At 35.3% G+C, this 21,664-nt stretch overlaps 1 protein-coding gene across 6 annotated transcripts; it reads left to right on the top strand.

The window, feature by feature from the left end:
* The first annotated feature begins 1,502 nt into the window (after positions 1-1,502).
* Positions 1,503-21,414, top strand: LOC116300952 (N-arachidonyl glycine receptor). Of its 6 annotated transcripts, none has more exons than XM_031709931.2 (3): positions 8,091-8,212; positions 10,174-10,308; positions 17,203-21,414. In XM_031709931.2, exon 3 carries the CDS (start codon positions 17,385-17,387, stop codon positions 18,537-18,539), a length of 1,155 nt encoding a protein of 384 aa, XP_031565791.2. In that variant the 5' UTR covers positions 8,091-8,212; positions 10,174-10,308; positions 17,203-17,384; the 3' UTR covers positions 18,540-21,414. The 6 variants fall into 6 exon arrangements, with proteins under 6 accessions (XP_031565793.2, XP_031565790.2, XP_031565791.2 ...); XM_089037980.1 differs by lacking the exon at positions 8,091-8,212 and adding an exon at positions 9,304-9,479; XM_031709933.2 differs by lacking the exons at positions 8,091-8,212; positions 10,174-10,308 and adding an exon at positions 1,503-1,616.
* The last annotated feature ends 250 nt before the right edge of the window (positions 21,415-21,664 follow it).

The following is a 21,664-nucleotide window of genomic DNA, read 5'->3' as shown; positions in this document are numbered from 1 at the left end:
AGGGGGGGTTGCAGCATTGATTGAGGTGGTGGAGAGATATAGCAGACCAAAGGGTTAGGGAGACATGGTTTCAAGCCAGTTAAATGTCATAATCGTCACTGAGGTCAAAAAATGTTTAATATAGTAATAATCTACATATCATCAAGCAGTGAGGCGTTAAAAGGTCTTCTAGGATGATCTTTGACGAACAACTTGCATACTTTATCTGTGGGGCATCTGACATCGTAATGCATTGCCATTAAAGCTATGTCAGACAGACGTTGTTCCGACATGACTGATCTGGAATAGGTCTTTATCGTTCTCGTTAGGGAGAAGGATCGCTCTGCCTCAGCACTTGATATCGGTAAAGTGCAGGCAATTACAAGGAGGCTGTGGATGTTTGGGAAGGAATCTTCATTACAGCAAGCATTACAGCAAGCGTCTCGAGGAGGTTGTCTGGAAGAGTATCTCTCTGAGTAGTACCTTGCCATAACACCTGCCATCTTTGAAGCTCACTCTTGAGGGACTAATTGCAAATGACATATCTGCCTCCCATTTCATCAACCCTGCAATGTTATCTGTGAGGTTCAGATTCTTGCTGACAATTACAGATGGTATCAGTGACAGAAGATGGTGTGCATGACGTCCTTATAAGAGAATCGAGAAGTGGAATTGCAATGGCTCTTTTATAATAGACTTCAGGACTTTCGCTTGGTGTGTTGTTTCGGATCCTTGGAAGTGTTGTTTTCCTTGGAACAGATTCAGTGACTCCTACATTTGCAGACAAATCTTTTATGTCACTATACCACGCTGCAAATCTATCATCTACAGCATTTCTGGTATCCTGGAGACTTCTGATAACATCGTCAACCATTTTGTAAGCTTCGTATACGTCTTGATCTCTTTTCTTAAGTTTGGAGGCAACGGCTTTGACATAATTCAATACGTTCTTCGTCGTAATAAAAGTAACAACAGTCATAAATGAAGACAGGGACGATTTGAGTCCATGAGCTTTAACAATTGTATCTCTCCCATTCTCCAGTAGATGAACATAGATCTGGGTACTCATTTGCAGAAACAATAGCATCTAGAAATAACACAACAATCTCATATAGCTCCAGAAACGTGTCAAAGCTTGTATGTCTCTCAACCCATCGTGTTTTGCAGAACGCTGGAAGCTTCTTTCGTGCACAGTCGGGAAGGTACTCTGAAAGGACAAGCTCAAATAGCTTCTGTCTCTTTGGGCTATTTTTAAGGAATAGGTAGACTTCATTTATGACGCCTATAACGGATTCGTACTTCTTGAACTTTACATGATGCTGCGATGAAGAGGTCAAGGCAGTGAATATAGCAATGTGTATATAATGTTTTAATAAAACTCGCGATGCTGTTGGTGTTGTCATGACAAAAAATAATAATACAAAATCACGATGGCTCTCATAGAGGGGTTGCAACCCCCAAAACCCACCCCTAGATCCGCAACTGGTAATATGCCTAACCATAACTCGTCGATATATAACGTAAACAAGGTATCATGTTTCAGCGGCCCTCGTGGAGTTGTGTTATAGTAAGAGATCGTTATAGTTATCGTCCGTTAGTTTGATCGAGAATCACCGAAAATTACTAGGAGGAAAGAGGTATGATTTGGTTATCTTATTATTATTGTATTGATTAGCTAGTGATGATTATCAGTATGTTCGCAACTTATATTATGAATGTTATATTTAGGATGGCATGATTGTACGAGTCTATTATGCATTGCATAACTTCATTGTTACTTTGATTGTAAACCAACGCTTAGAATTATTGTAATCATTATATCTAGATAGTTATATTCATATTGATTTCAGTCCTTACGCAGCTATTAAATCATCGCAAACCATCATCGTTTAGCTCCAGTAAATTCTTCCTCTCGCGGCGAAACCGAAGTTTAAATATAATACAACGTCTTCAACTTAAGCCACTACAATACCAGTGTTAACGGTGTTGGACACATGCCGACTGCAGACTGCAGACTAATCTTAAAAGGATTAAGATGATTCTGAAGATAAATAGTTAATAATAAACTACTTGTTTATAGTATGTTGTCTTTCTGAGACGACAGTTAAATCTTACCGTGTTGAATTCATCAATGACCTCATTTGACCCCTCTCATTGCTTCATCATTGGGTATATTTTTGAAATCAAAAAGGGAGAGTTTCAAAAAATTAATAAAAATAAATGATGACTGAATAAATGGCTGAATGAATGAAGATTAATTACCCTATAACACTATGACGTCACATCAAAACAATATATTGTTGAAATGCTAAGGATCATGGTCTTCAGAGGGGGCTAAATAGCAGCAAAACGAATGAAACCACATTAAAACTCGGTTAAAGGGATGGGGAAAGGTGAGAACATATAAAGGAGCGCAGATAAATATTGCACTGAATATCCAGAACAAAAGAAAATTTCGCCTAAATCCCTATCATTCTTGCCCATGTAAACAAGCTGTGACGTCATGTGAACGAGTTAGTGAGTGAATGAATAAATATAACACCACTCCTCCTACCAAGGAATGAATGAAGGTTTGAATGTCCAAACAAGGTTTTATGAAGAAAACTAAATGAAGGAACGAAATGATACTTTCATTATTTCGTTAAAAAAAAAATGATGGAAGATATAAAGTTTTCCTCCCATAGAACTCACATGATTACTGAAAGGTAAGAATGGTTTTCGGGGTTAATAGAGGTGGAAAATTCATGTATCATATATCCTTAATAATGAACCCACGCAAACCTATTTATGATTGTCAAATTCAATGCTAATTTTCTTAATGAAAGTTCCATCGCACTATTGAGACTCCGTTCGCTTTATTGTATGCCTGTTCGCTATAATGACAATTCTTCTTCGCTTCCATGAATATTCCTTTGCGGTTAATGAACAGCAAAAGGTGTACTTATCACAGCATTTGCGCATCACAACATTAACACTGTATATGAGTTACATATAAACCAGAACGTTTTGTCGATAACGGCTACTGATTATTAACTTCTTCGCGGTACGTATAAACTAGTAAACGGTGATCCAGTTCTCTCATAGTTCTCATGTATCGTAGATATAATGCACACAACACGTTGTCTTCTTCTTATTTTTTATTATTTTATTATTTGTCTTTTCCGTTAAGTCTTTTTCAATATTGTTATCATTCCCAACGATGAAGCAATGAGAGGGGTCAAATGAGGTCATTGATAATTCAACACGGTAAGATTTAACAGAAAGACAAAATGCTATAAACAAGTAGTTTATTATCAACTATTTATCTTCCGAATCATTTAAATCGTTTTAAGCCTAGTCTGCAGTCCTGCAGTCTGCATGTGTCCAACATCGTCTAAACTTATAGAGGTCTTTATTAAGAAACAGACAGTTATTTAAAATTTTATACTGGAATGCTCGTAACCGGATTTCATTGGTAATATTAAACACACCCTGATAAACCTTTAACCACTCAATGTCCGGTATGCTCTACTTGTTGGATATGTACCTCTGTGCCGTTGGTATTTTAAACCATAGTTAATAGAGGGAAATGGTTAGGAAACTCTAGTGTTATAGGTTTGGAATTGTTCACGTTTTTCAAGCGTGACCGTGCACAATCCTTTGTTTTACCATTGTTTTACCATTGTTGGCAATGGCTGAGTGAACAGACAAAAATCTTTCTTTTGGCAGCTAGTTCAAAACACTTAAAGATTTTTAAAAGATATTTGAATATTCCTTACAATAATCCCGTAGACGAAGTTTATGTTTACTTATTTTGCAATTTTGAATGAGCATAAATCAAACATTGTGCACTGTCAAGACCGGTTCAACCTCACAAGCAAACAAAGACCTGATAACAATAGGTTTCCTAACCATTCCCCTCTATCAACTATGTTTAAACTTATTTCTAATTATTTCCCAATAGATCATCTTTGTTGTAAGTTTTGAAAGATGTGTGTGAGTATTACATAGTTTTATTCCTTTATTACTCTCCTGTAAACAGTATGGAAGCGATATGGACTCTTAAGTTTTAATTTCCAAGTATCTGGCAATGCCACAAATATACTTCTCCGTGCAAAATAATCCGAATCACACCACTTTTCCAAACAATGTGAGGTTTCTCATTCTCCATATCATTGACAAGACGGATTTAAATTTTTTTAACACCCTATCAAAGTTATTATTACGCATAAGCGCCTTATTATGAGAGAAATATATTCCGAGAATATTGACTCCACTAGCGTGAAAATCTCTTTTTTTTTCCTTTCTTTTTTTGTTAATTCTCGTTTCATTTAATTCTGTATTTCTAGCACCAACCCAGCCAACTTCGGACTTTTCATAGTTAAAGTGTATATCAAGGAATTTTTTCTTTCAAAATCATTTATATGTGAGTAGTGTAGTAGAATGGTTGCAGTATTTTTGTATGTCAAATTTTCTTTTAGGAGATATATTACAATGTTTAAACTCATCACTGGTAGATGAGCTTGGCGTTAGGTGCTTGTTCGATGGGATGAGAGGGGACTGGTGCATAAATTGCGGTAACCATGGCAACCATGTCACAACTCACCGTGCACCTGTCACACTGACGGTCTGGTCAGTGGAATACTTACCTATATATACCTACCATAGGGAGGGAGGGCGGGAAAAAACCAAATAGCGTTTAGCGTGTGGTTGCCAGAGGCTAGCGATAGCGAATATCGTAGTGCAAACGATTCTTGGCGAATCTAAGGTCAAGCTAGTGTGATCACATGGATAGCGTTTGATCGAGTTGACCCATTAGCAATAAATAGCGTTGATCGATATCGCGGTAATTACCGATCAAATAGCTCGGCGCTGCTGATGACCAAAGATAATGCTAGCGTAATCACGAGTATAGCGTGTGATTGTAATAGCGTGTGTTTAGCGTATACAGTCAATTCAAAAAACGTTGTCGTCGACCAACTCAAGCCTACGCGACTGGACCGAAAGGACTTCTGGGTAGCAATCATTGAAGCCGAGTTGACTCCATAATTTTATTATCTGACCAGTTATGCCTGGTTTAAGCACGAACCTTCGTAGGCGAGCGCGAAGAGTTGAAGGAGACGTTTTTTTGATGTCTTCATATTTTCGAAATTGTGAACTGAATCATAACTACTTTGTTTTTCTTTCCCTAAACCCAAAACATGCATTTGATGGATTGTTTCTCGCCCTTATTATCTTATTACTAGCGGGAACAATTAATTCAGAACGAATATTTAACCGCTTCAGTGATTTTTACCCATATTCCTTTCGGTCCAGTCGCGTAGGCTTGAGTCGGTCGACGACAACGTGTTTTGAATTGACTGTATAGGCGGCTAGCATGCAGTCAACAAACAGCGGTTATCATAGACTATTCGCTGCTACATAGATCGATTCTAACTTTGCTTAAATTTCATTTAACCACATTTAAACATTTGAAATATCAATATGCAAATGAGATGACGTAAAGTTCAAGACTAATTCATTATACAAAAATGCTGTTGTGGAAAGTAATGCTGTTTTTTCATTTGCAAATTATCCTTATGATTAGAATATATGGCTTTGTACACTTTTGGGTTATTTCACTTCAGAACACTTGTCGTAAATTATTCTGCAAAATGTAACCAGTTCTTGAATTTACTTCATTTCATTTGCATATTGATATTTCAAATGTTTATATCTCTGAAAAGAGAGGTCCAGATACAAAAATACTGCAACCATTCTACTACACTGTTCACATATAAGTGATTTTGAAAATAAAATGTTTTTTCTTGATATGCACTTTAAGTTGGACGAATAGGTTTGAAATAGTTCTAGACATTCTTTTACCCCATTCACACCTAAACGTGTTTAGTTAAACTGTGTTTTCATTAGGAAAAAAAGAGAAACTAGAAACCTACAATATAAAAGGACTACCGATTGACTTCCAAGGCTTAAACATGTTTTAAAAATGGTTTAACTAAACAGGTTTGAAAATTTATCTACGAACACTGCAATCTTTGGTAAAATAATGCATATAAGCTATCTTTTGTCTTGCTCTGATAATATTTTAGAAAGTTTCATTATATCTTTGTTATTACGAATTAACTAGGCCAGTATTTCAATTGTCAAAATAAACAAATATGGGGATATTGGATCTCTCTGTTTGGCACCTCGTTTTATCTCTATTAAAAAATCAGAAGCTTCTCCATTATTAATAATACAACTATTATAATTAGTAAGGAGTGTTTTGATCCATCTAACAAAACCATCTCCAATTAAGCCAAAACATCGGAGAACAGCATTGATGATGTTATGCTCAACGGAATCGAAGTCTTTCTGAAAATCTTCTGCAAAAAGAATACATGAACGATCACCACTTCTTTCTAAATAATCAAAAACATCCGCAATTTAATGGATCATCAATATTTCGCTCTTTCACAAATTCTGCCTGGTTGGGAATCACCTTTTGGTTTAAAAGACTCTTTGAATTACATGAAATTAAAATCGCTTTGAATATAGTTTGATGTAAACCAACATTTTCATAAAATATGAGTTGAATGAATACCCACACGTCGTCAGATTCATAGGCATATTTCTTCACTTTTGTAATGTTTTTCATGTATATTATTGATAAGTAATCACACGGTTTCTCGTTCAATTTGGGATAATTGGCACTCATGTGTCTTTCAAAGTGCGGAAATTGCGCTCGACCTACGTTCTCGTGCAATTACTCTTTGAAAAATACACTCGTGCGAATCAATCTCAAATTGAAATCGAAACCGTAAAATTATCTATACTAAACCGTACAATTATCTATACTAACAGTTAACTGACAACTGACTTAAAAATTAGTAGATAGCTGAAAATTGGTTACCCCTATCCACACCCCCTATAATGTCGCAAATACTAGATAACGTACGTAATTATAAATTTAATTAATTTTGTGTCATCTTTGCTATGTCTAGAAAACATTTAAAGTATTACTTGACTTTACCAAGTGACTGCTGCGGCGCATTAAATATGTGCTCAGACGCAATTGTTTATCTTTGTTTTTTTCACCTGTGCGATTGAAATCATCCTTTGATGGCTCACTATTAATAATACATCTATTAAAAAAAACTTCTCATTGGTTGATTGGATCTCGATTTTTTCTTAATCTATGCCCTTAGGTTCTTTAACCAATTGCACGCACGGTTTGAATGACACCCATACATTTCCGCCAATACATTTATCATAATCAACACTTTTTTTGTAGATTTGTCATTAAAAGGAAATACCATTTTATTTCTCCAAGAATTAATGAAAAATACCACTTGAAATTTAAGCTTATAAAAATGTTTGGATTATAATCTGAATTCAGAACAATTTTTCGTATGAAACCTCATTTTAAATAATCAATGGGAATACCCCCCCCACCCCCCCCCCCCCCCCCCAAATTAGTTACTTGTTATATTTGTGTGGTTTTCAACTTTGTTTTGTGCCGACCACGCAGTACCCGGATATCACTGAAGTAATGAGGCTTATACGTAAATTCTTGTCCTTAAGCTATTTTTTAGTACATCAGAAACCATGAGGCCTGATAAAAGCAATAGATTGAAAACACTTTTAAGGCTCCTATGTCCAAGGGGTGATTGGCGGTAGAAAGGGCTGTTGAAGTCACTTATAATTCAGACCCTAAAAGGTACAACCAAATAAGATGATTGAAAGTGGTTGTACTGATATGTCGTTTAATCAGTGACTGGACAACATCTTTATTTTGTTCTTTCATTTTTCTTCAATAAAGAAAATGAATAATGAATACTAAAAGGTCCATATACAGGAAACTCTAAAAGGACTGCTGATCAGCCTACCACTTGTACAAAGGGGACAAAGGAATTATCCTTCCTCCTCCCCCCACAAATTCCTCCCCCCCCCCCCCAAAAAGGGTTTATAAACAGAAAAGTCTTAAAGGACTGCCGATCAGCCTACCACTTGGACAAAGAAATTATCCTCCCCCCTTCCCCCACAAATCCTCCCCCCCCCCCCCCCCTAAAAGGGTTCAAAAACAGGAAAGCCTTAAAGGACTGCCGATCAGCCTATCACTTGGACACCACTCCCCCGCTTACCCCGGGGTTTGAAACTTATATAAGGCAAACATAGCCCTCTTAGTCTGATATAAAGCGATAGCGACAGAGAGATAGGACCTACAGGAAAGCGAGCTAGTTGCTGGTTGTTAAGGATCCTGAGTATTCAGCAGGTAACAATTTGATCTTATTCCTAGTTAACCGATGTTATCGAAAATAATAATTTTATCGATACCCGGAAAACAACCTAACATAACTTATGCGTTAACTGTATATGGAGCTTCAGTATCCGATCTTACTCCTGAGCAGTGTTTTTTACATCGTTGCTATAAGAAGAAATTTACATCAGTGTCCATTAATGTCTTTAATCTTTTAGAAAAACAAGATCGTAGCGTTTACAAAAGGATATCTATTATTATTATTATTATTAACCTATGGGATGATCAAAGTCAATGCACGGCTAACTCAAAGATCAAAATGGAATTTAGCATGTTAGGAAAACCTTAATCTTAAGCAAAAAAACCCCTAGCTCGAATCAAGGGAGAAACATGATGAAATGCTGAGTCCAAGATTCAAATCCGAGATCCTAGAATAAGAAGAATTGCTGGAACACATTTCTTTCCGTAAGCTTTTTTCCTTCAAATTTTTCTTTGTTTTATTAACTACTTTGGTAACATTTTACTAAGTCATAAAGGATAGGTTATTTTTTTATGAGTTGTCAGTCTTGTTGCACCAATACCGCCGTAGTTGGAAGAACAGAGCTGAATTTTAAAACTCCTAACTTTCGTTTTTCCCAAAGAGATCTTTTCAGCTGTGTTTAAGCGCCGCGGCATTCAAGAGCGCGTGTCATCCTTTTCTTAGATTTAGAATATATAATAAATAATATATAATATAGATAGAATATATGAATATAGAATATAGAATTTGTCGAAGACTTCGACTATTCAGGTTAAATAAATAAATAAATAAAACAGGAAGCCCTTCCCTTCCTAAGCTGCAACTTTAACAAGAAAAATGCTTCCTGTAAATGATTTTCCCTATTTCAAACCAGGTGTCAGCTTGTTAGCCTTTTCTTCATCCCCCCCCCCATATGTTATTTTGAAAGGGAAGTCAATAGTTGACGTGAGAGTGACGAGTAGGCAAAATAAGTGGATCGGACCTATACTCTTAGCAATTAGTTAAATTGAGGACAAATATCCGCAGGCCATCTTGACATCAATCAGCTTATAATTTTAATTAGTTTTTAAATTTCCATATGACAAATTGCTGCAAATTAAAAAACATTGCTTACTAGAGATCTAAAGAGTGTGAAAGAGAAAGTTGAGCGTTTTCTTTATTGTGCGGATATGTAGACAATGGAACGGTACTGAAACATTTCACATATATTTTACGACACACCGTAACACTTATCGCAGTTCCTCCGTTCTCTTCTCCAACAAGGTAAACGCTGTTTTACGACAAAATGCAGTCCATGCGTTAGTCTTTGGGCCTTCCCCTTAGATGTTATGAGACATTTTTTATCTTCAAAGGCAAAGAAAAGTAGACGCTTTTGAAAAGGAGCAATTGGCCGTCATTCAGTAGCTGGTTTTTCATTTTTTTAAGGACACATAACATACCACATAAAACATAACATAACACATAACATAACATGCATAGGAGTTACAAATGCTGAAGAGGCGATCACAGTATTGAAAATAGGCCGATAGGCGAAATAGACAGTTGAAGGTATTGTAAAAGTAGAAAGGAAAAGAACGACGAGCGACGAGCGGCAAAAAAAGAAAAGGCGGCTTAGAATTTGGTCTGAAAAGGCTCATTTGGCCAATAAAACAAAAAGGAAAAAAAAGTGAAAAAGAAAAAAAAAAAAAAAAAATATATATATATATATAAAAAAGAAGAAAGACTGAACTTATAAATGATTAATTAGAAATTGAACACAATAAGTGGTAATAACAACTTCTTTACCTACAAAGATAATTTTCAGGTGGCCCTCGCCGATGAATGAATGGATATTGAAATGAATAAATGAACTTCTTAAACCCCCTGAAGGGATAGAGGATAATCGCACAATTAAAGCTAATAATTTCTCGGCTATACAAATCTCTTATATCACATTTCCTATGTATTTTTTATGAAGGTCATTTGCTCCTGTCGTACCGAATTCTGAGTAGTACTCGTACAACTGGAATATCGAAGAATAATGTGAAACACACGAAGAGTCTTTGAATTAAGCAAACCATGTTTGAAAGTAGATACCATTAACTTTTAACTGGTAAAGTATTAGCATAATGCCGTATTAATAATGTATATAGAGGATATTACTTGGTGGCTCGAAGATAGAAAGTTTATTTTCTAGTGGTGACATTTTTCAACACGAGAAGAAAACTTCATATCTTCAGGCCAACGTGTAATCTTTTTTTTATTATACAGAAACATTCACAAACAAAAAATTGTTGAAAACATTGGAAAAGACGTCATCGACATCTTCACTAGTAAGGATATCGATGACGCATTTTCCAATGTTTTGAAAAAAAGACTTGTTTGTGAATGTGTCTGCATGCATAAGAAAAAAGAAATTACATGTTGGCCTAAAGATATGACGCTTATCTAAAACAAATAGTCCACCATTTTACAAACATACAAAACATACATACAAAGTACATCCGGGACCTCAGTCACGTATTACCCATATCTTGACTAGTAAGGATATGCGAAATATGTCCCGGATGTTGTTCGTGTGAAAAATACGAGTGGCATATTTTATTTTATTTTATTTTTTATTTCTTATTTTATTTTTATATTTATTTATTTATTTATTTATTTTTTCCTAAGAATTAAAGCGAGCTGTTTCTGTGCGAGTATCCCCAGCTGAGAAAAAAACATTAGCAACCAGCACTATAATTTATATATTCAGTAAAGTTCTGGTGTTCTGTCAATGAAGGTAACCAATAAATAATAAGATGGGGATTTCCGACCAACCCTAAATTACGCAGTCTGACTCGGTAACCAGAAGTTTGATAACGACGGAAGTAGATGCCATTCAATCGACTTGTTTTCTTTCTATGATCGGTTCGTGGTGCGTGCAGCAGTAAATGAAATTAGTCTGTCTAGTACTTTCTGGATCTTACCGTAAGTCATAATTACTCATTTTTTTGATCAGGTATCGATTTTAGTAGTATAAAAAGAAAAAGAAAAAAACAACAACATGAGAGCGGTTTATCCGCAAGGCTTGTGGAAGGTATTACTTATTAGGAAGCGAGGTTTTGTCGAAAATTAGCTGCGTTATTCTTCAAAAATAGGTTTCTTCGAGGTACGAAAATAATTCGCTAAGGAATACTAAGTTAAGGGAAAACGAGAATACGAGAAAATACTCTAGTAGCAGAGAATTTGAAAAAAATGATGGGAAATGTTTGACATATTAAGAGCTTATGTCTGTAAGAGTCAAACATACGTCGGCAAGACTCGAATTTTCAAATGCTCTTTTTTTGTGGATTCAAGTAAAGTATGATGCAGAATGAAACGCTTTTGGTTAGTTAGGAAAAAAAAGTTGCTTTTGAGAAAAAGAGCAAAGAAAATGTGAGCTCCAGGGACGATTCTTGCTATGAAAATATGGCTACAGAATTGCTTGCGTACGCGTTGGCTTGGTTCGCATAGCAAAACTCTCATTCCAAATAGCCTTATAATACTTTCTATTCAAAATGCAGCTCTTCTTCTCTCATTAACGGTATCTAATTTTTTAATCTTTTTTTTATATCGGACAATTGAAAACATTTTGGCATATTAAAAACAAAGAACACTGGGCCGGGTTGTTCAAAGCTGGATTAGCGCTGATCCAGGATTAACTCTATAATAGGTCTTATTTAGTTAGTCCAGGATTAGCACTAATCGGACTTTGAACAACTGGGCCCTGAGTTACAATGCTCTTGAGTACATCCCAAAAACCGTACGTTTCATTAAGTGCCATCTCTCTTTTATCTTATAAAATCACAGTCAATAGCTATTGGAAAACTGCTCTTTTAAAAAATGTAGTTTTTATTTTAGGGAAATAATTGTGTGCTTTTTGCGATATATTTTGGCACCTTATATATGCAAAAATACTATGTTTTTCGAAATAAATTCGAAATAAATAAGTTGTTTGAAATAAATTCAATTGAAGGATTATTTCTCTTCAAATCTAGCCTCTAAACAGAAGAAACAACATAAATATACTAACTTTTAATACAAAAAAGTCCTTTCTCATGAGATATCAAGAATTTAGAATTCACAACCGTTAACGCTTGTTTACTGCCAAGTCTTTAAACTCCCTAAATACAACCTATCAAGTAACTCACCAGATAGCCCAACTTTCGTTGGTGTTTCTATTAAAGTGACCGGCCGGTTTTCGATAAGAACTATCCAGTTGACTAAACTCGATTTCTACAGTGTCCATACAAATGCATATTCCCCCTGCATATTTAACTAGGTCGTTATCCCCAAATCTTCCCTGGACAATGCATACTATGTAAAACAATACACTACTATGTTTGGTCACGTGACCACATGTAGCTCGCGCCCTCACCTATGGCGTCTCCTCGAAATTGCCTCTGTTTGAAAACTTGTATCTAGACTATCTTGCGTTATCTTATTCAAAAATCTATACTATTCCCTTAATGGAAAAGCTTGGTGTTTTGTCAGTTTGTATTATATGCATTAAAACAGGAGGGAAAGCGAGGACTATAAAACGCCTTAGTGGGGTTTCTGTGATCTGAACAAAGGCCCAAATGCATCCAAGGATACACAGAGTCAGATGTAGAATTAAAGGAAACTCGCCAGGTTACGAAATTTCGATCCTCTAAATATTTTGCTTTAATATTCTTATAAGTGGATATCGATATGTCATTGTCAAGTACAAAGCATAGTTTAGTAGATATGAAATGACAGTTCTGCGCCATGAGGAGCGAGGAGCCGGCGGAGCCAGGCTACCACCCCTCCCCCACGATTATCCGGAGCCGGCGAAACCAGGCCCCAGACCACCACCACTCCTCCCCCACAATTGTTACTGACTGCAAAATATAAATTTAGGGATAAACGAGGAGGGCTCTTTTCTAAAATCCTTGTTGAATCGCCATTCTGATGGGTTGATACTTCATCAGACGCTATATATTGTTTTGGAAATATATAAATTCATAATTTCATTCAGTTCGCATAGGGTTGATCTACCTTTGAGTATTCATTATTGCAAGAAATGATCGAATAAACTTAGGAACTTTTTTTCTACAACGATACGGCGGTACACGTACTTAGCGGTGAAACGTATTTACTCTACAAGAATTAAGGATAGACCGACTTTTTTTTCATTTGATTATTGTTTCCTTCAGAATGACAAAAGCCCCAACCCGGGAATTGTAAGAAATGTATACATGAACATGATAAGACCACTTGTTCAAGTAAGATTTGAAAAAAGTTGTGTTTTGAATTAATGAGGCTGTGAACTACTTTCACAACAAGGTTTTGATTGGATTACCTTACTTGGGCTGACAAGGTTAATCCCCTGTCAAATGTTTTTTGTTTAAACAGCGGGAAATAAAAGTGCTTCTAATCGTTTTCAATGATGACGGTTTTTTTGAGGAGTGGTGGTGGTCTGGCTCCGCCGGCTCCTAGCTCCTCATGGCACAGAACTGTCATTCCATATCTACTTAGTTTATTGTATGATCTGTTAATTTGGATTGCTAGCAGCTCAAACCAAAGGTAATACACTATGTTTTAAACTCGATGTTTGTGTGTCATTCATTGTTGGCCGCGTCGGCATCTTGTTCCGTCCAGGCCGTGGATTTAGATTTCGCGAGCGGAGGACCATACTTAAGAATATATGGTAAACCATGCAGTTGATTTTTCATGGCTCGGCTGACGTGATCACTTTCGTCCGTCCGTACGTCCTTGTACACAACACAGGGATCCCGCTTGATGTCAAAGCAAAACTACTCGCAAGTGCGGCTCTCTAATGCACAGAAAAAATCGCTTTAGTACAAATTATAGACCAGCAACAAATAAAAAAACTTTCAGGTAGTCAAAGATGGATCAAGTGTTCGTCTTTAAGAATTCAGGTGTGTGTTTTTTAGCATATTATTAGTTTTTATGACAAGCATTTTTTCGACGAATCGACAAATCAAATACTTTCTCTCAAGACTTTTAATATTTCTATAGATAAGTTTAATTTATTTTACATATCATATATTACATATTACATATTACATATAGCATATAGCATAATACAACAAATATTCGTCCTTTATTTAGTTTTGTAAATCTTTAACAACGCGGTTGTTTTTAACCAACTATCGTATGATTTTCGTTCAAGAAAATTGCAGCTCTGTTTACCTCCTATCGCGGGTCCCATCGGCAAAACAAAGAAGACTTTCATTCAATGACTTTATATCTTCCTACAGATAATTTATTTAAATATTGATTCAAATATAAAATTACACCCAATATTCAACTGTTTATTAAGCTGTACATGTTCGAGCTAGTATGATTATACAAGTAAGCTTAAATTTGTGTTGTCGAGAGATGTTATTGTATAAAGACCTTATCTTTCACTTTAAAAGCTTAAAAAATATTCAAAAACATTTACAAATGCCAATTTACTGACGAAGGAATTCTTCTTTTTGTATTTTGCATTGCATTTTGCATTATTTTCTATTTTGTCCCAGTTGTTCTTGCAAGTTTAACTGAATGTAAACTTTGTTTTTCGAAACCTTTTGTCGTTCGTGCTTTCCGTATCGTCTCACACATGAAAACAGTTGGAAAAAAAGAAGAAGAAGAAAAAAAAAAAGAATTAAAATCGAATCTCAAAATTTAGTAAGCTTAAGTTTTCATGCTTCTTGAAAAGTAGTTATGGCTTATATGAAATAAGTAAAAAAAATTAATGAAGAATTGTGATAAGAAAAGTATTTTCTAACTGATGACACATTTGGTTTTAACGTTCAGGGCCTTCATTTCTCAAGTTTAGTTATATTAGTTCATGATCTCCAGCAAATTTTCTCACTGATGCTGCCAAAACATTTATTTTTTTATTTTCATTGCGGTAAAAATACATTTCATATAAAAACATAAAAATTCCTATGGAAAACCAAACATGTAAAAGACGTAAGTAAGCTTATTTTTTGCTCACCTTAACCATTTTTCAAGTCTGTTTTATACTCTTGATTTGCCCTAAAAAAATTCGGGAATCTCCAAAATCAGTCTAAATTTCAAGGAAAGGCATCCAAGGAAAATTTCACTAAAACTGATATTGTATTGGGTTATCTGTAGTTATCTTTCGTTGTTTTAAGTAAAATTAACCAGGAATTCAAAGCCTAAAAATGTCGGCCATGGAAAACTAGTGGAGGGCTAGTGATGAGTTGTGTATAAATTCCTAAGTGGGAGAGTATACTCGCGCAAAGAAAACGATGTAGTGCATTTCAATATTCGATTTCACTGCATGGTTTTTATTATGGGAGACATTATCTTCATCTCAAATAATAAATTATTGAATATTTTTTTCTCGATCTTATTCTTACCTTTCAGTTGCGTACCGGGAGCTCCGCTTTTAGGCCGTGCCTAAATATATATATATATATATTATATAAGACTGTTCTCTTTGTTTTTTATACTCTGTCAGTAATTTGTTCAAAGAGCAGAAATTGTAGTATAAGAAGTGACCAATGAGATAAATACAGCTAGCTTATTGAAATCAGTTGCCTCGAATTGTATCGAAAATTACACTTTTCATTATATAGACAGACATTATTTTTGTTTATTATTTCTTGAGCTTGATGTGTGATTTTATTGTGAAGTTGTTCATATAATCAAAAATCTTAAAGTTGCCGTCAATTCATTAGAGGTGACAATAATCGGCTGTATAAATTCAAGTTACAATCTACATTTGTATCGTTAAAATTAAAGTTTATTGAAATCAAGCCATAAAGATACATGGATACTTTGCTTGACTTACTGTCTAGATCTTTTAGACCATAGGTGATCAGTTTTCGAGGCCCAAACAATGTAAATATTTTCATTAATTATTTGCGTTATTTCCCCGGCGTTAATTCTTCGAGAAAGAGGCAAAGATATAGAGGACATTATATGGGGGCGCCGAGTGTTCGAGTGTTGAAAAGATCTCTCATATCACGATTGAGCGTAGCGAACGAGTGAGAGATTTTCAACACGAGAAGATAGAATTCCTTTCTCCAAGCGGCCACGTAATATTCTGTTTATTATATGATGTTACTATTTTAAGAAACAAAATGGCGGCTTCATGAATATTGAAAAAATCATATCTTTTGGTTCCCATATCAGAAATGAACAAATTTTGCATTTTTGAACTCCTCGTGTGCAGTTCTTTCAAATGAGCTAGTTAGAATTTTCCATTGAGGAGTATTTCGATTTTCCGCTAAAATTAATGACGTCATTTTCCCACCAAAAATATTGAAATTGAAAAAAGTAAAACAACAGAGTTGTGAGATTTGTTAGACTCTTCAATGTTACCAAGTTTCAAGAAATTTTAATAAAATACAAAAACGTTTTGCCAAAATGAAACATTTTTTAGCCCTTCTATCCCGACGTGTAATTGTCAATGAAGTACGTTTTGGTTTTTTCGGGCAATTCTTTCAGTGTACGTATTTTTGAATAGCCATCGCAATGGTGTTATTTTCACACGTGAAATAACAATTTTTCGAAATAAATAATAAAAAATAAAATAAAAATTGAATTTTCTTCATTTAGTATTAAATACGAAATCAGTCTACTATTTTCATAGAAAACTGTATATTTTATCTCAAAAAGAAGTACGGTTTTATGTAATACTTTGTGTCCACTTTGTTTCACTTTGAAGAGTAACTGCTGACATTTCAGTAACCGCACTTCAGGGAGGAAATTGCAAGGCAGCCGACCATCGTGATAATTTTTACATCAGCTCGGTTTTCATTGTTCTTCTCGGTTGAATATATTGCATAACCCCTGGCCCAGTTCCCAAGTGTCTCAAAGCCGGGGGCGGCTTTGAAATCTTTCAGGGAAGATTTGGGGCTAAGAAACTTATTAAATATGCAGGGGGAATATACATCCGTATGCAAGCGGAATATGACAAATGACATATCGTTGTTTTCATTCTTTTTTTTAAAAAATATTCTTATATTACTTTTTCCAATAGATATCCTGGTAAAGTCTTTACTTTTCACAGAAGCCAAATAACTTAATTGGATATCGAGCCTACCCAAAGCAGTAGAGGAATAGCAAAGTGGGATCAAGAACATTTCTAGAACGTTGAAACAGAATATTCCAACAATCATTTGAATGAAGTGTAGCAGGAAACTGAAATAAGAAGTATCGATAATGGTGAACAGCACCGGGAACTCGACAAATGGCAATGAATGCATTCCCTATCGCAATAGCCCCTCAGAAGTTGAAGAGCCAAAAGCATCCGAGAATTTTCGAACTGTGTTTATGGCCTTTATAATGTTCTTTTCAATAGCGGGCAATGCCTTGGTATTAAGAGGAGCCATTACTCGAAGGAACAAGCCATTTGTTTACTATCTGGTGATAAATCTATCTATAGCAGAAATCATTATTGGCGTTCTGCGGCCATTTGACATGGTCGTCGAAAGAACACCTTTTAAATGGGTGTTTGGTGGTTTATTATGCCAGCTCGTCAAGCCTTTGTCATTATGTGCTACAATGGTTGTCACGTTTACTCTAGCAGCCATCGCAGTGTTCCGAGCCATAATGATGCTTCAACCAAAGAGGAATCGCCCTTCTAAACGATTTGCTTTCAAAATTATGGCCTTTTCCTGGATTTGGGGAGCTTCCTTAGTCACGCCCTTAGGGCTGAACCGAAAACTGACTTTACATCCGGATCCGTGTGCTCCGGTTGTCCTTAAAATATGTGGCACTGTTGAGGATATGCCCGTTTACGATGTTGTGTACTATATTGCATTTTTTTTCGCGCCTTTTGCTTTAATGTTGGCGTCTTATAGCATAGTGATATACAGGATAAAACAGCACATTCGTTCTGAGGAAACCAGTAGTCCAGCTGAATCCATTGAATTAGCCAGTGTCACTTGCACGAGAGCAAGCTCATTGGAAAGCGAAACCAGACCTGCACAGTCCCTTGCGACAAAGCCGCCTCAAACCTCTTCATACAACCAAACCTCGCAACTCAAAAACTTCAAGCAAAGGCCTACAATGCCCAATAACAGAGATAACCAAAAAAGCAAAATGTTAAAGTTTGAAAAAGATGTCCTGAACATACTTTACATCCTCATTCTTGTTTTCTTTATCTGTTATCTTCCGTGGACAGTCATGTACATTTTGTTGAAAATAGCGAGGGTACCAAGTGCTATAGATTGGCCCTATAGAAAAATATTCGATTGGTATATGACCTTGCTCTATAGCCTACCTAGTGCCCTTCACCCCATTTGTTATGGAGCCGCGAGTAAAGTCATAAATATAAACTTCAGATTCCCATGCAAAAGGTCATGTGAGAATTGACATACGACTGAATGACGTGCGAGGTGTGATATGTATGTAATGGGAAATACATCATAATGGACAACAACAACAAAAAGAAGACAAATGACAGAAAAAAAAAAAAAAAGTAATAAAAACGACACACCAGCCCGACCGACCAACGATCAGAAGTTATCAATACAATTCAAAAAGGTGTTTAAAAGGAAAAGCTACAAAATCTAACAAACAAGGCTCTGCAGAACAGAGTGCATAGCAATTAGTATAGTTAATGACAAGGTTTTGAGTTCAGTTTGGGATTCTGTTTAGTCAAAGTTTTTGAAAAACACACGAAAGGAAATTACTTCAAATTGAACGAGAAATTGCTTTATTAGTTATAATAATAACATGCATGAAAAATTACAAAAGAAAGAGTCGAAAATATGTAAAATATTCCACGCATAATATTTTATGAAATTCGTTCGTGTACAACCAACTGTATTAAATGCAAATTTGGTTTCAATAACCCGTAATTCAAGAGCTTTTGTATTTATTTTAAACCAAAATTTGGCTATATGTTAATTGAAAAAAAGTTTTTTTTACTGCAAATTAAATCTGAATCACTATGAATGAAGACATTTGGATTGGCTGACTTTGCAGCTAACTGGAGTTGTATATTGAAAAAAATCATACCTAAATATAGAGTTGTTGAACGTGTTCAGAAAACTTTGCGGCTCAGTTTTGGGATTTTATAGACCAAATATAAGATAAAATAGCTGCCATTTTTCCAACTCGCTTTGCTAAATTTTCCTCAAACTTTTCGTCATAAAAATCTGTCATCTTATTGGCTAAAATCGTTTTCTATTGTTTGTTATCCAATCAAAAGCGAGAATGCCGTTTGTAATTTGCACTGTGTTATACTTTTCTGCACTGTTTTACACTTTTTTGCACTGAATTATGTTTGAACAACACTGCTCTAAGCCAATTAGAATTGAGTAATTTTTTCATGTATGTTATTACCCGCGAAAGAACATAAAGCTAAGAAATAAAATAGCAAACCAAATAGCAAAATAAAAGGAAAGTGGCTTAGGGGGTGACACTTTCTTATTATGGATGCTTAATTATCTTTGCAAAAATAGATGCTAAGGCCGAAGAGGTATTTAGTAATGCAATTTGTGGAATGCTCATAAGCTATTGTAAGCATGTACGAATTAGTAAAACTTCAATCGTGTAAATATCGATCGCAAATGATTTAATACGACTGACAATCGTTTAGTTATCGATGTGCTTACACTATAGTGAGTAAGTCAGTGATACATTTGCATATTCAGACCCCTCACAATGACTCGCTTTTACGCTACGTATTCACGAGTTAAAAAGCGCAAAAGACTAAATAGATACTGAGATTAATTCCTTGTTGATAGTCCGGCTTTACTGCTTATTTTAAGTATTTTCTAATCTTAAATAAGTTTCTAGAATTGCAGTATTTTCAGTAACAATTTGTTTAAATATACTCTTTATTACCAAGAGAGCATAAGTAAGAGAGGAAACTTCTGGTTGGGCTATATTTTTAGTAACCAGATGCAGTTTAAATTTCGCCTAACCCTACAACCGTGCGTCATCAACTTTTGCGCGTGCTCTTTCCGTTTCGTTTTAAGCGATCAAAACAATAAACGGAAAGAGCGCGCGCGCGAAAGTTGATGACGCGCGGGAGTAGGGTAAGGCGAAATTTAAACTGCATCCGGTTACTTAAAATAGCCCAACCGGGAATTTACATAAATAATCAAGCGCACAAGCCTACCAATCGGTGAGAGGACTAATACTACACATGCAACTCGTCACAGAAATTTGAGCACCTGTTTATCAATCGAGAGCTTGTCGAGCCATATGGATTTATAGGAACATCTTTCACTGTTCATTGACTTTCAGTGCCTGTCCAAAAGATCCGCCATTGCTGCTGTAGTAGTTAAACTCGAGCACTAAAACAAACAAGAAATGTTGAAAATGGTGAGCGAAACTGAGCTCATATTGCAAGACCTTCACATTCATTTAATGTCTAACATAAAGACTGATGTGAAGCGCCTTTAACTCATCAGGAAGTCCCTGAAGCAGAGATAAAATCGAAAGACTATTAGACGAAATCGAACGAGCGTCATAAACCCAGCTCACACGGGTTGTATATAAGTTAAATATTCTATAGCTTTTGTTTTCTTCAAAAATCAAGATCATTTACAAATTCTCATTCGGGTGTAGAGTGAAAGCATTAAGACCCCTGAAATAGATATAAGGAATTAATGATTAATACAGTAATGATAAAAAGGTAAATTATACACCGTGAAAAGATGAAAAAACTTACTGACGTTTCGGACGCTAGTCCTTCGTCGGAGGAAAAGAGAAAGGACTAGCGTCCGAAACGTCAGTAAGTTTTTTCATCTTTTGGCGGTGTATTATTTACCTTTTTATCATTACTGTTTCATTAGAAACACCGACGCAGCTCACACTAGTTTTTAGCTAGTTATCTCTTCTTATGATTAATACACATTAGTAGACCCTAATTCCATTGTTTTCTTTAGTGTGTATTTGAACCTCTTATTACTTCCAATTACCAATTACTCTACCAAGGATTTTAGGTACCAATGACTAAATACAATTAGGAAAAAGTATAAGAAAAATATTTCCCCCAGACAATATTTCTGCAAAATATCACCTCATTTATAATTCGCAAGCGGCTGTTTTTGTTATTGAGTTCCAAGTAGACAAATAACTAGATAACTTTCCAGTTAATTTAGCCCTTAGACTCTATTATCACACTATAAGAATTTTGTACAAATATACTTCCAATAATATAGTTTCAGTAATCCGGCTTGTGTAAAATAATATGACACTAGCTAATTAAGAGCAATAAAGACAATTAACCAAAGCGTTCTCAATGTCCCGTGATTGTTACCTAAAAGCCAGCGAACAGAGAAAGGCAAATTTGCCTTTTTACGACTGTATAATATAAACACATTATTATATAATTGGAAATAATTTGGGGCAATCCGAAATAGATCATTTGCAAGATAGATGAACAAAAGGGTAAAAAATTCTAAAACCAATCGCTCAATCAGAAAATATATACTCATATAATAATTTCTACACAATAGTTATAACTCAAAATAAATAGCCAC

The sequence above is a fragment of the Actinia tenebrosa genome, unplaced genomic scaffold (assembly GCF_029948245.1).
Source record: "Actinia tenebrosa isolate PJP-AT-01 unplaced genomic scaffold, QUT_ActTen_1.0 PGA_scaffold5__44_contigs__length_20552954, whole genome shotgun sequence".
NCBI lineage: Eukaryota > Metazoa > Cnidaria > Anthozoa > Actiniaria > Actiniidae > Actinia > Actinia tenebrosa.
The sequence above is the reverse complement of the archived record's forward strand: the minus strand, read 5'-3'. Positions and strand labels throughout refer to the sequence as shown.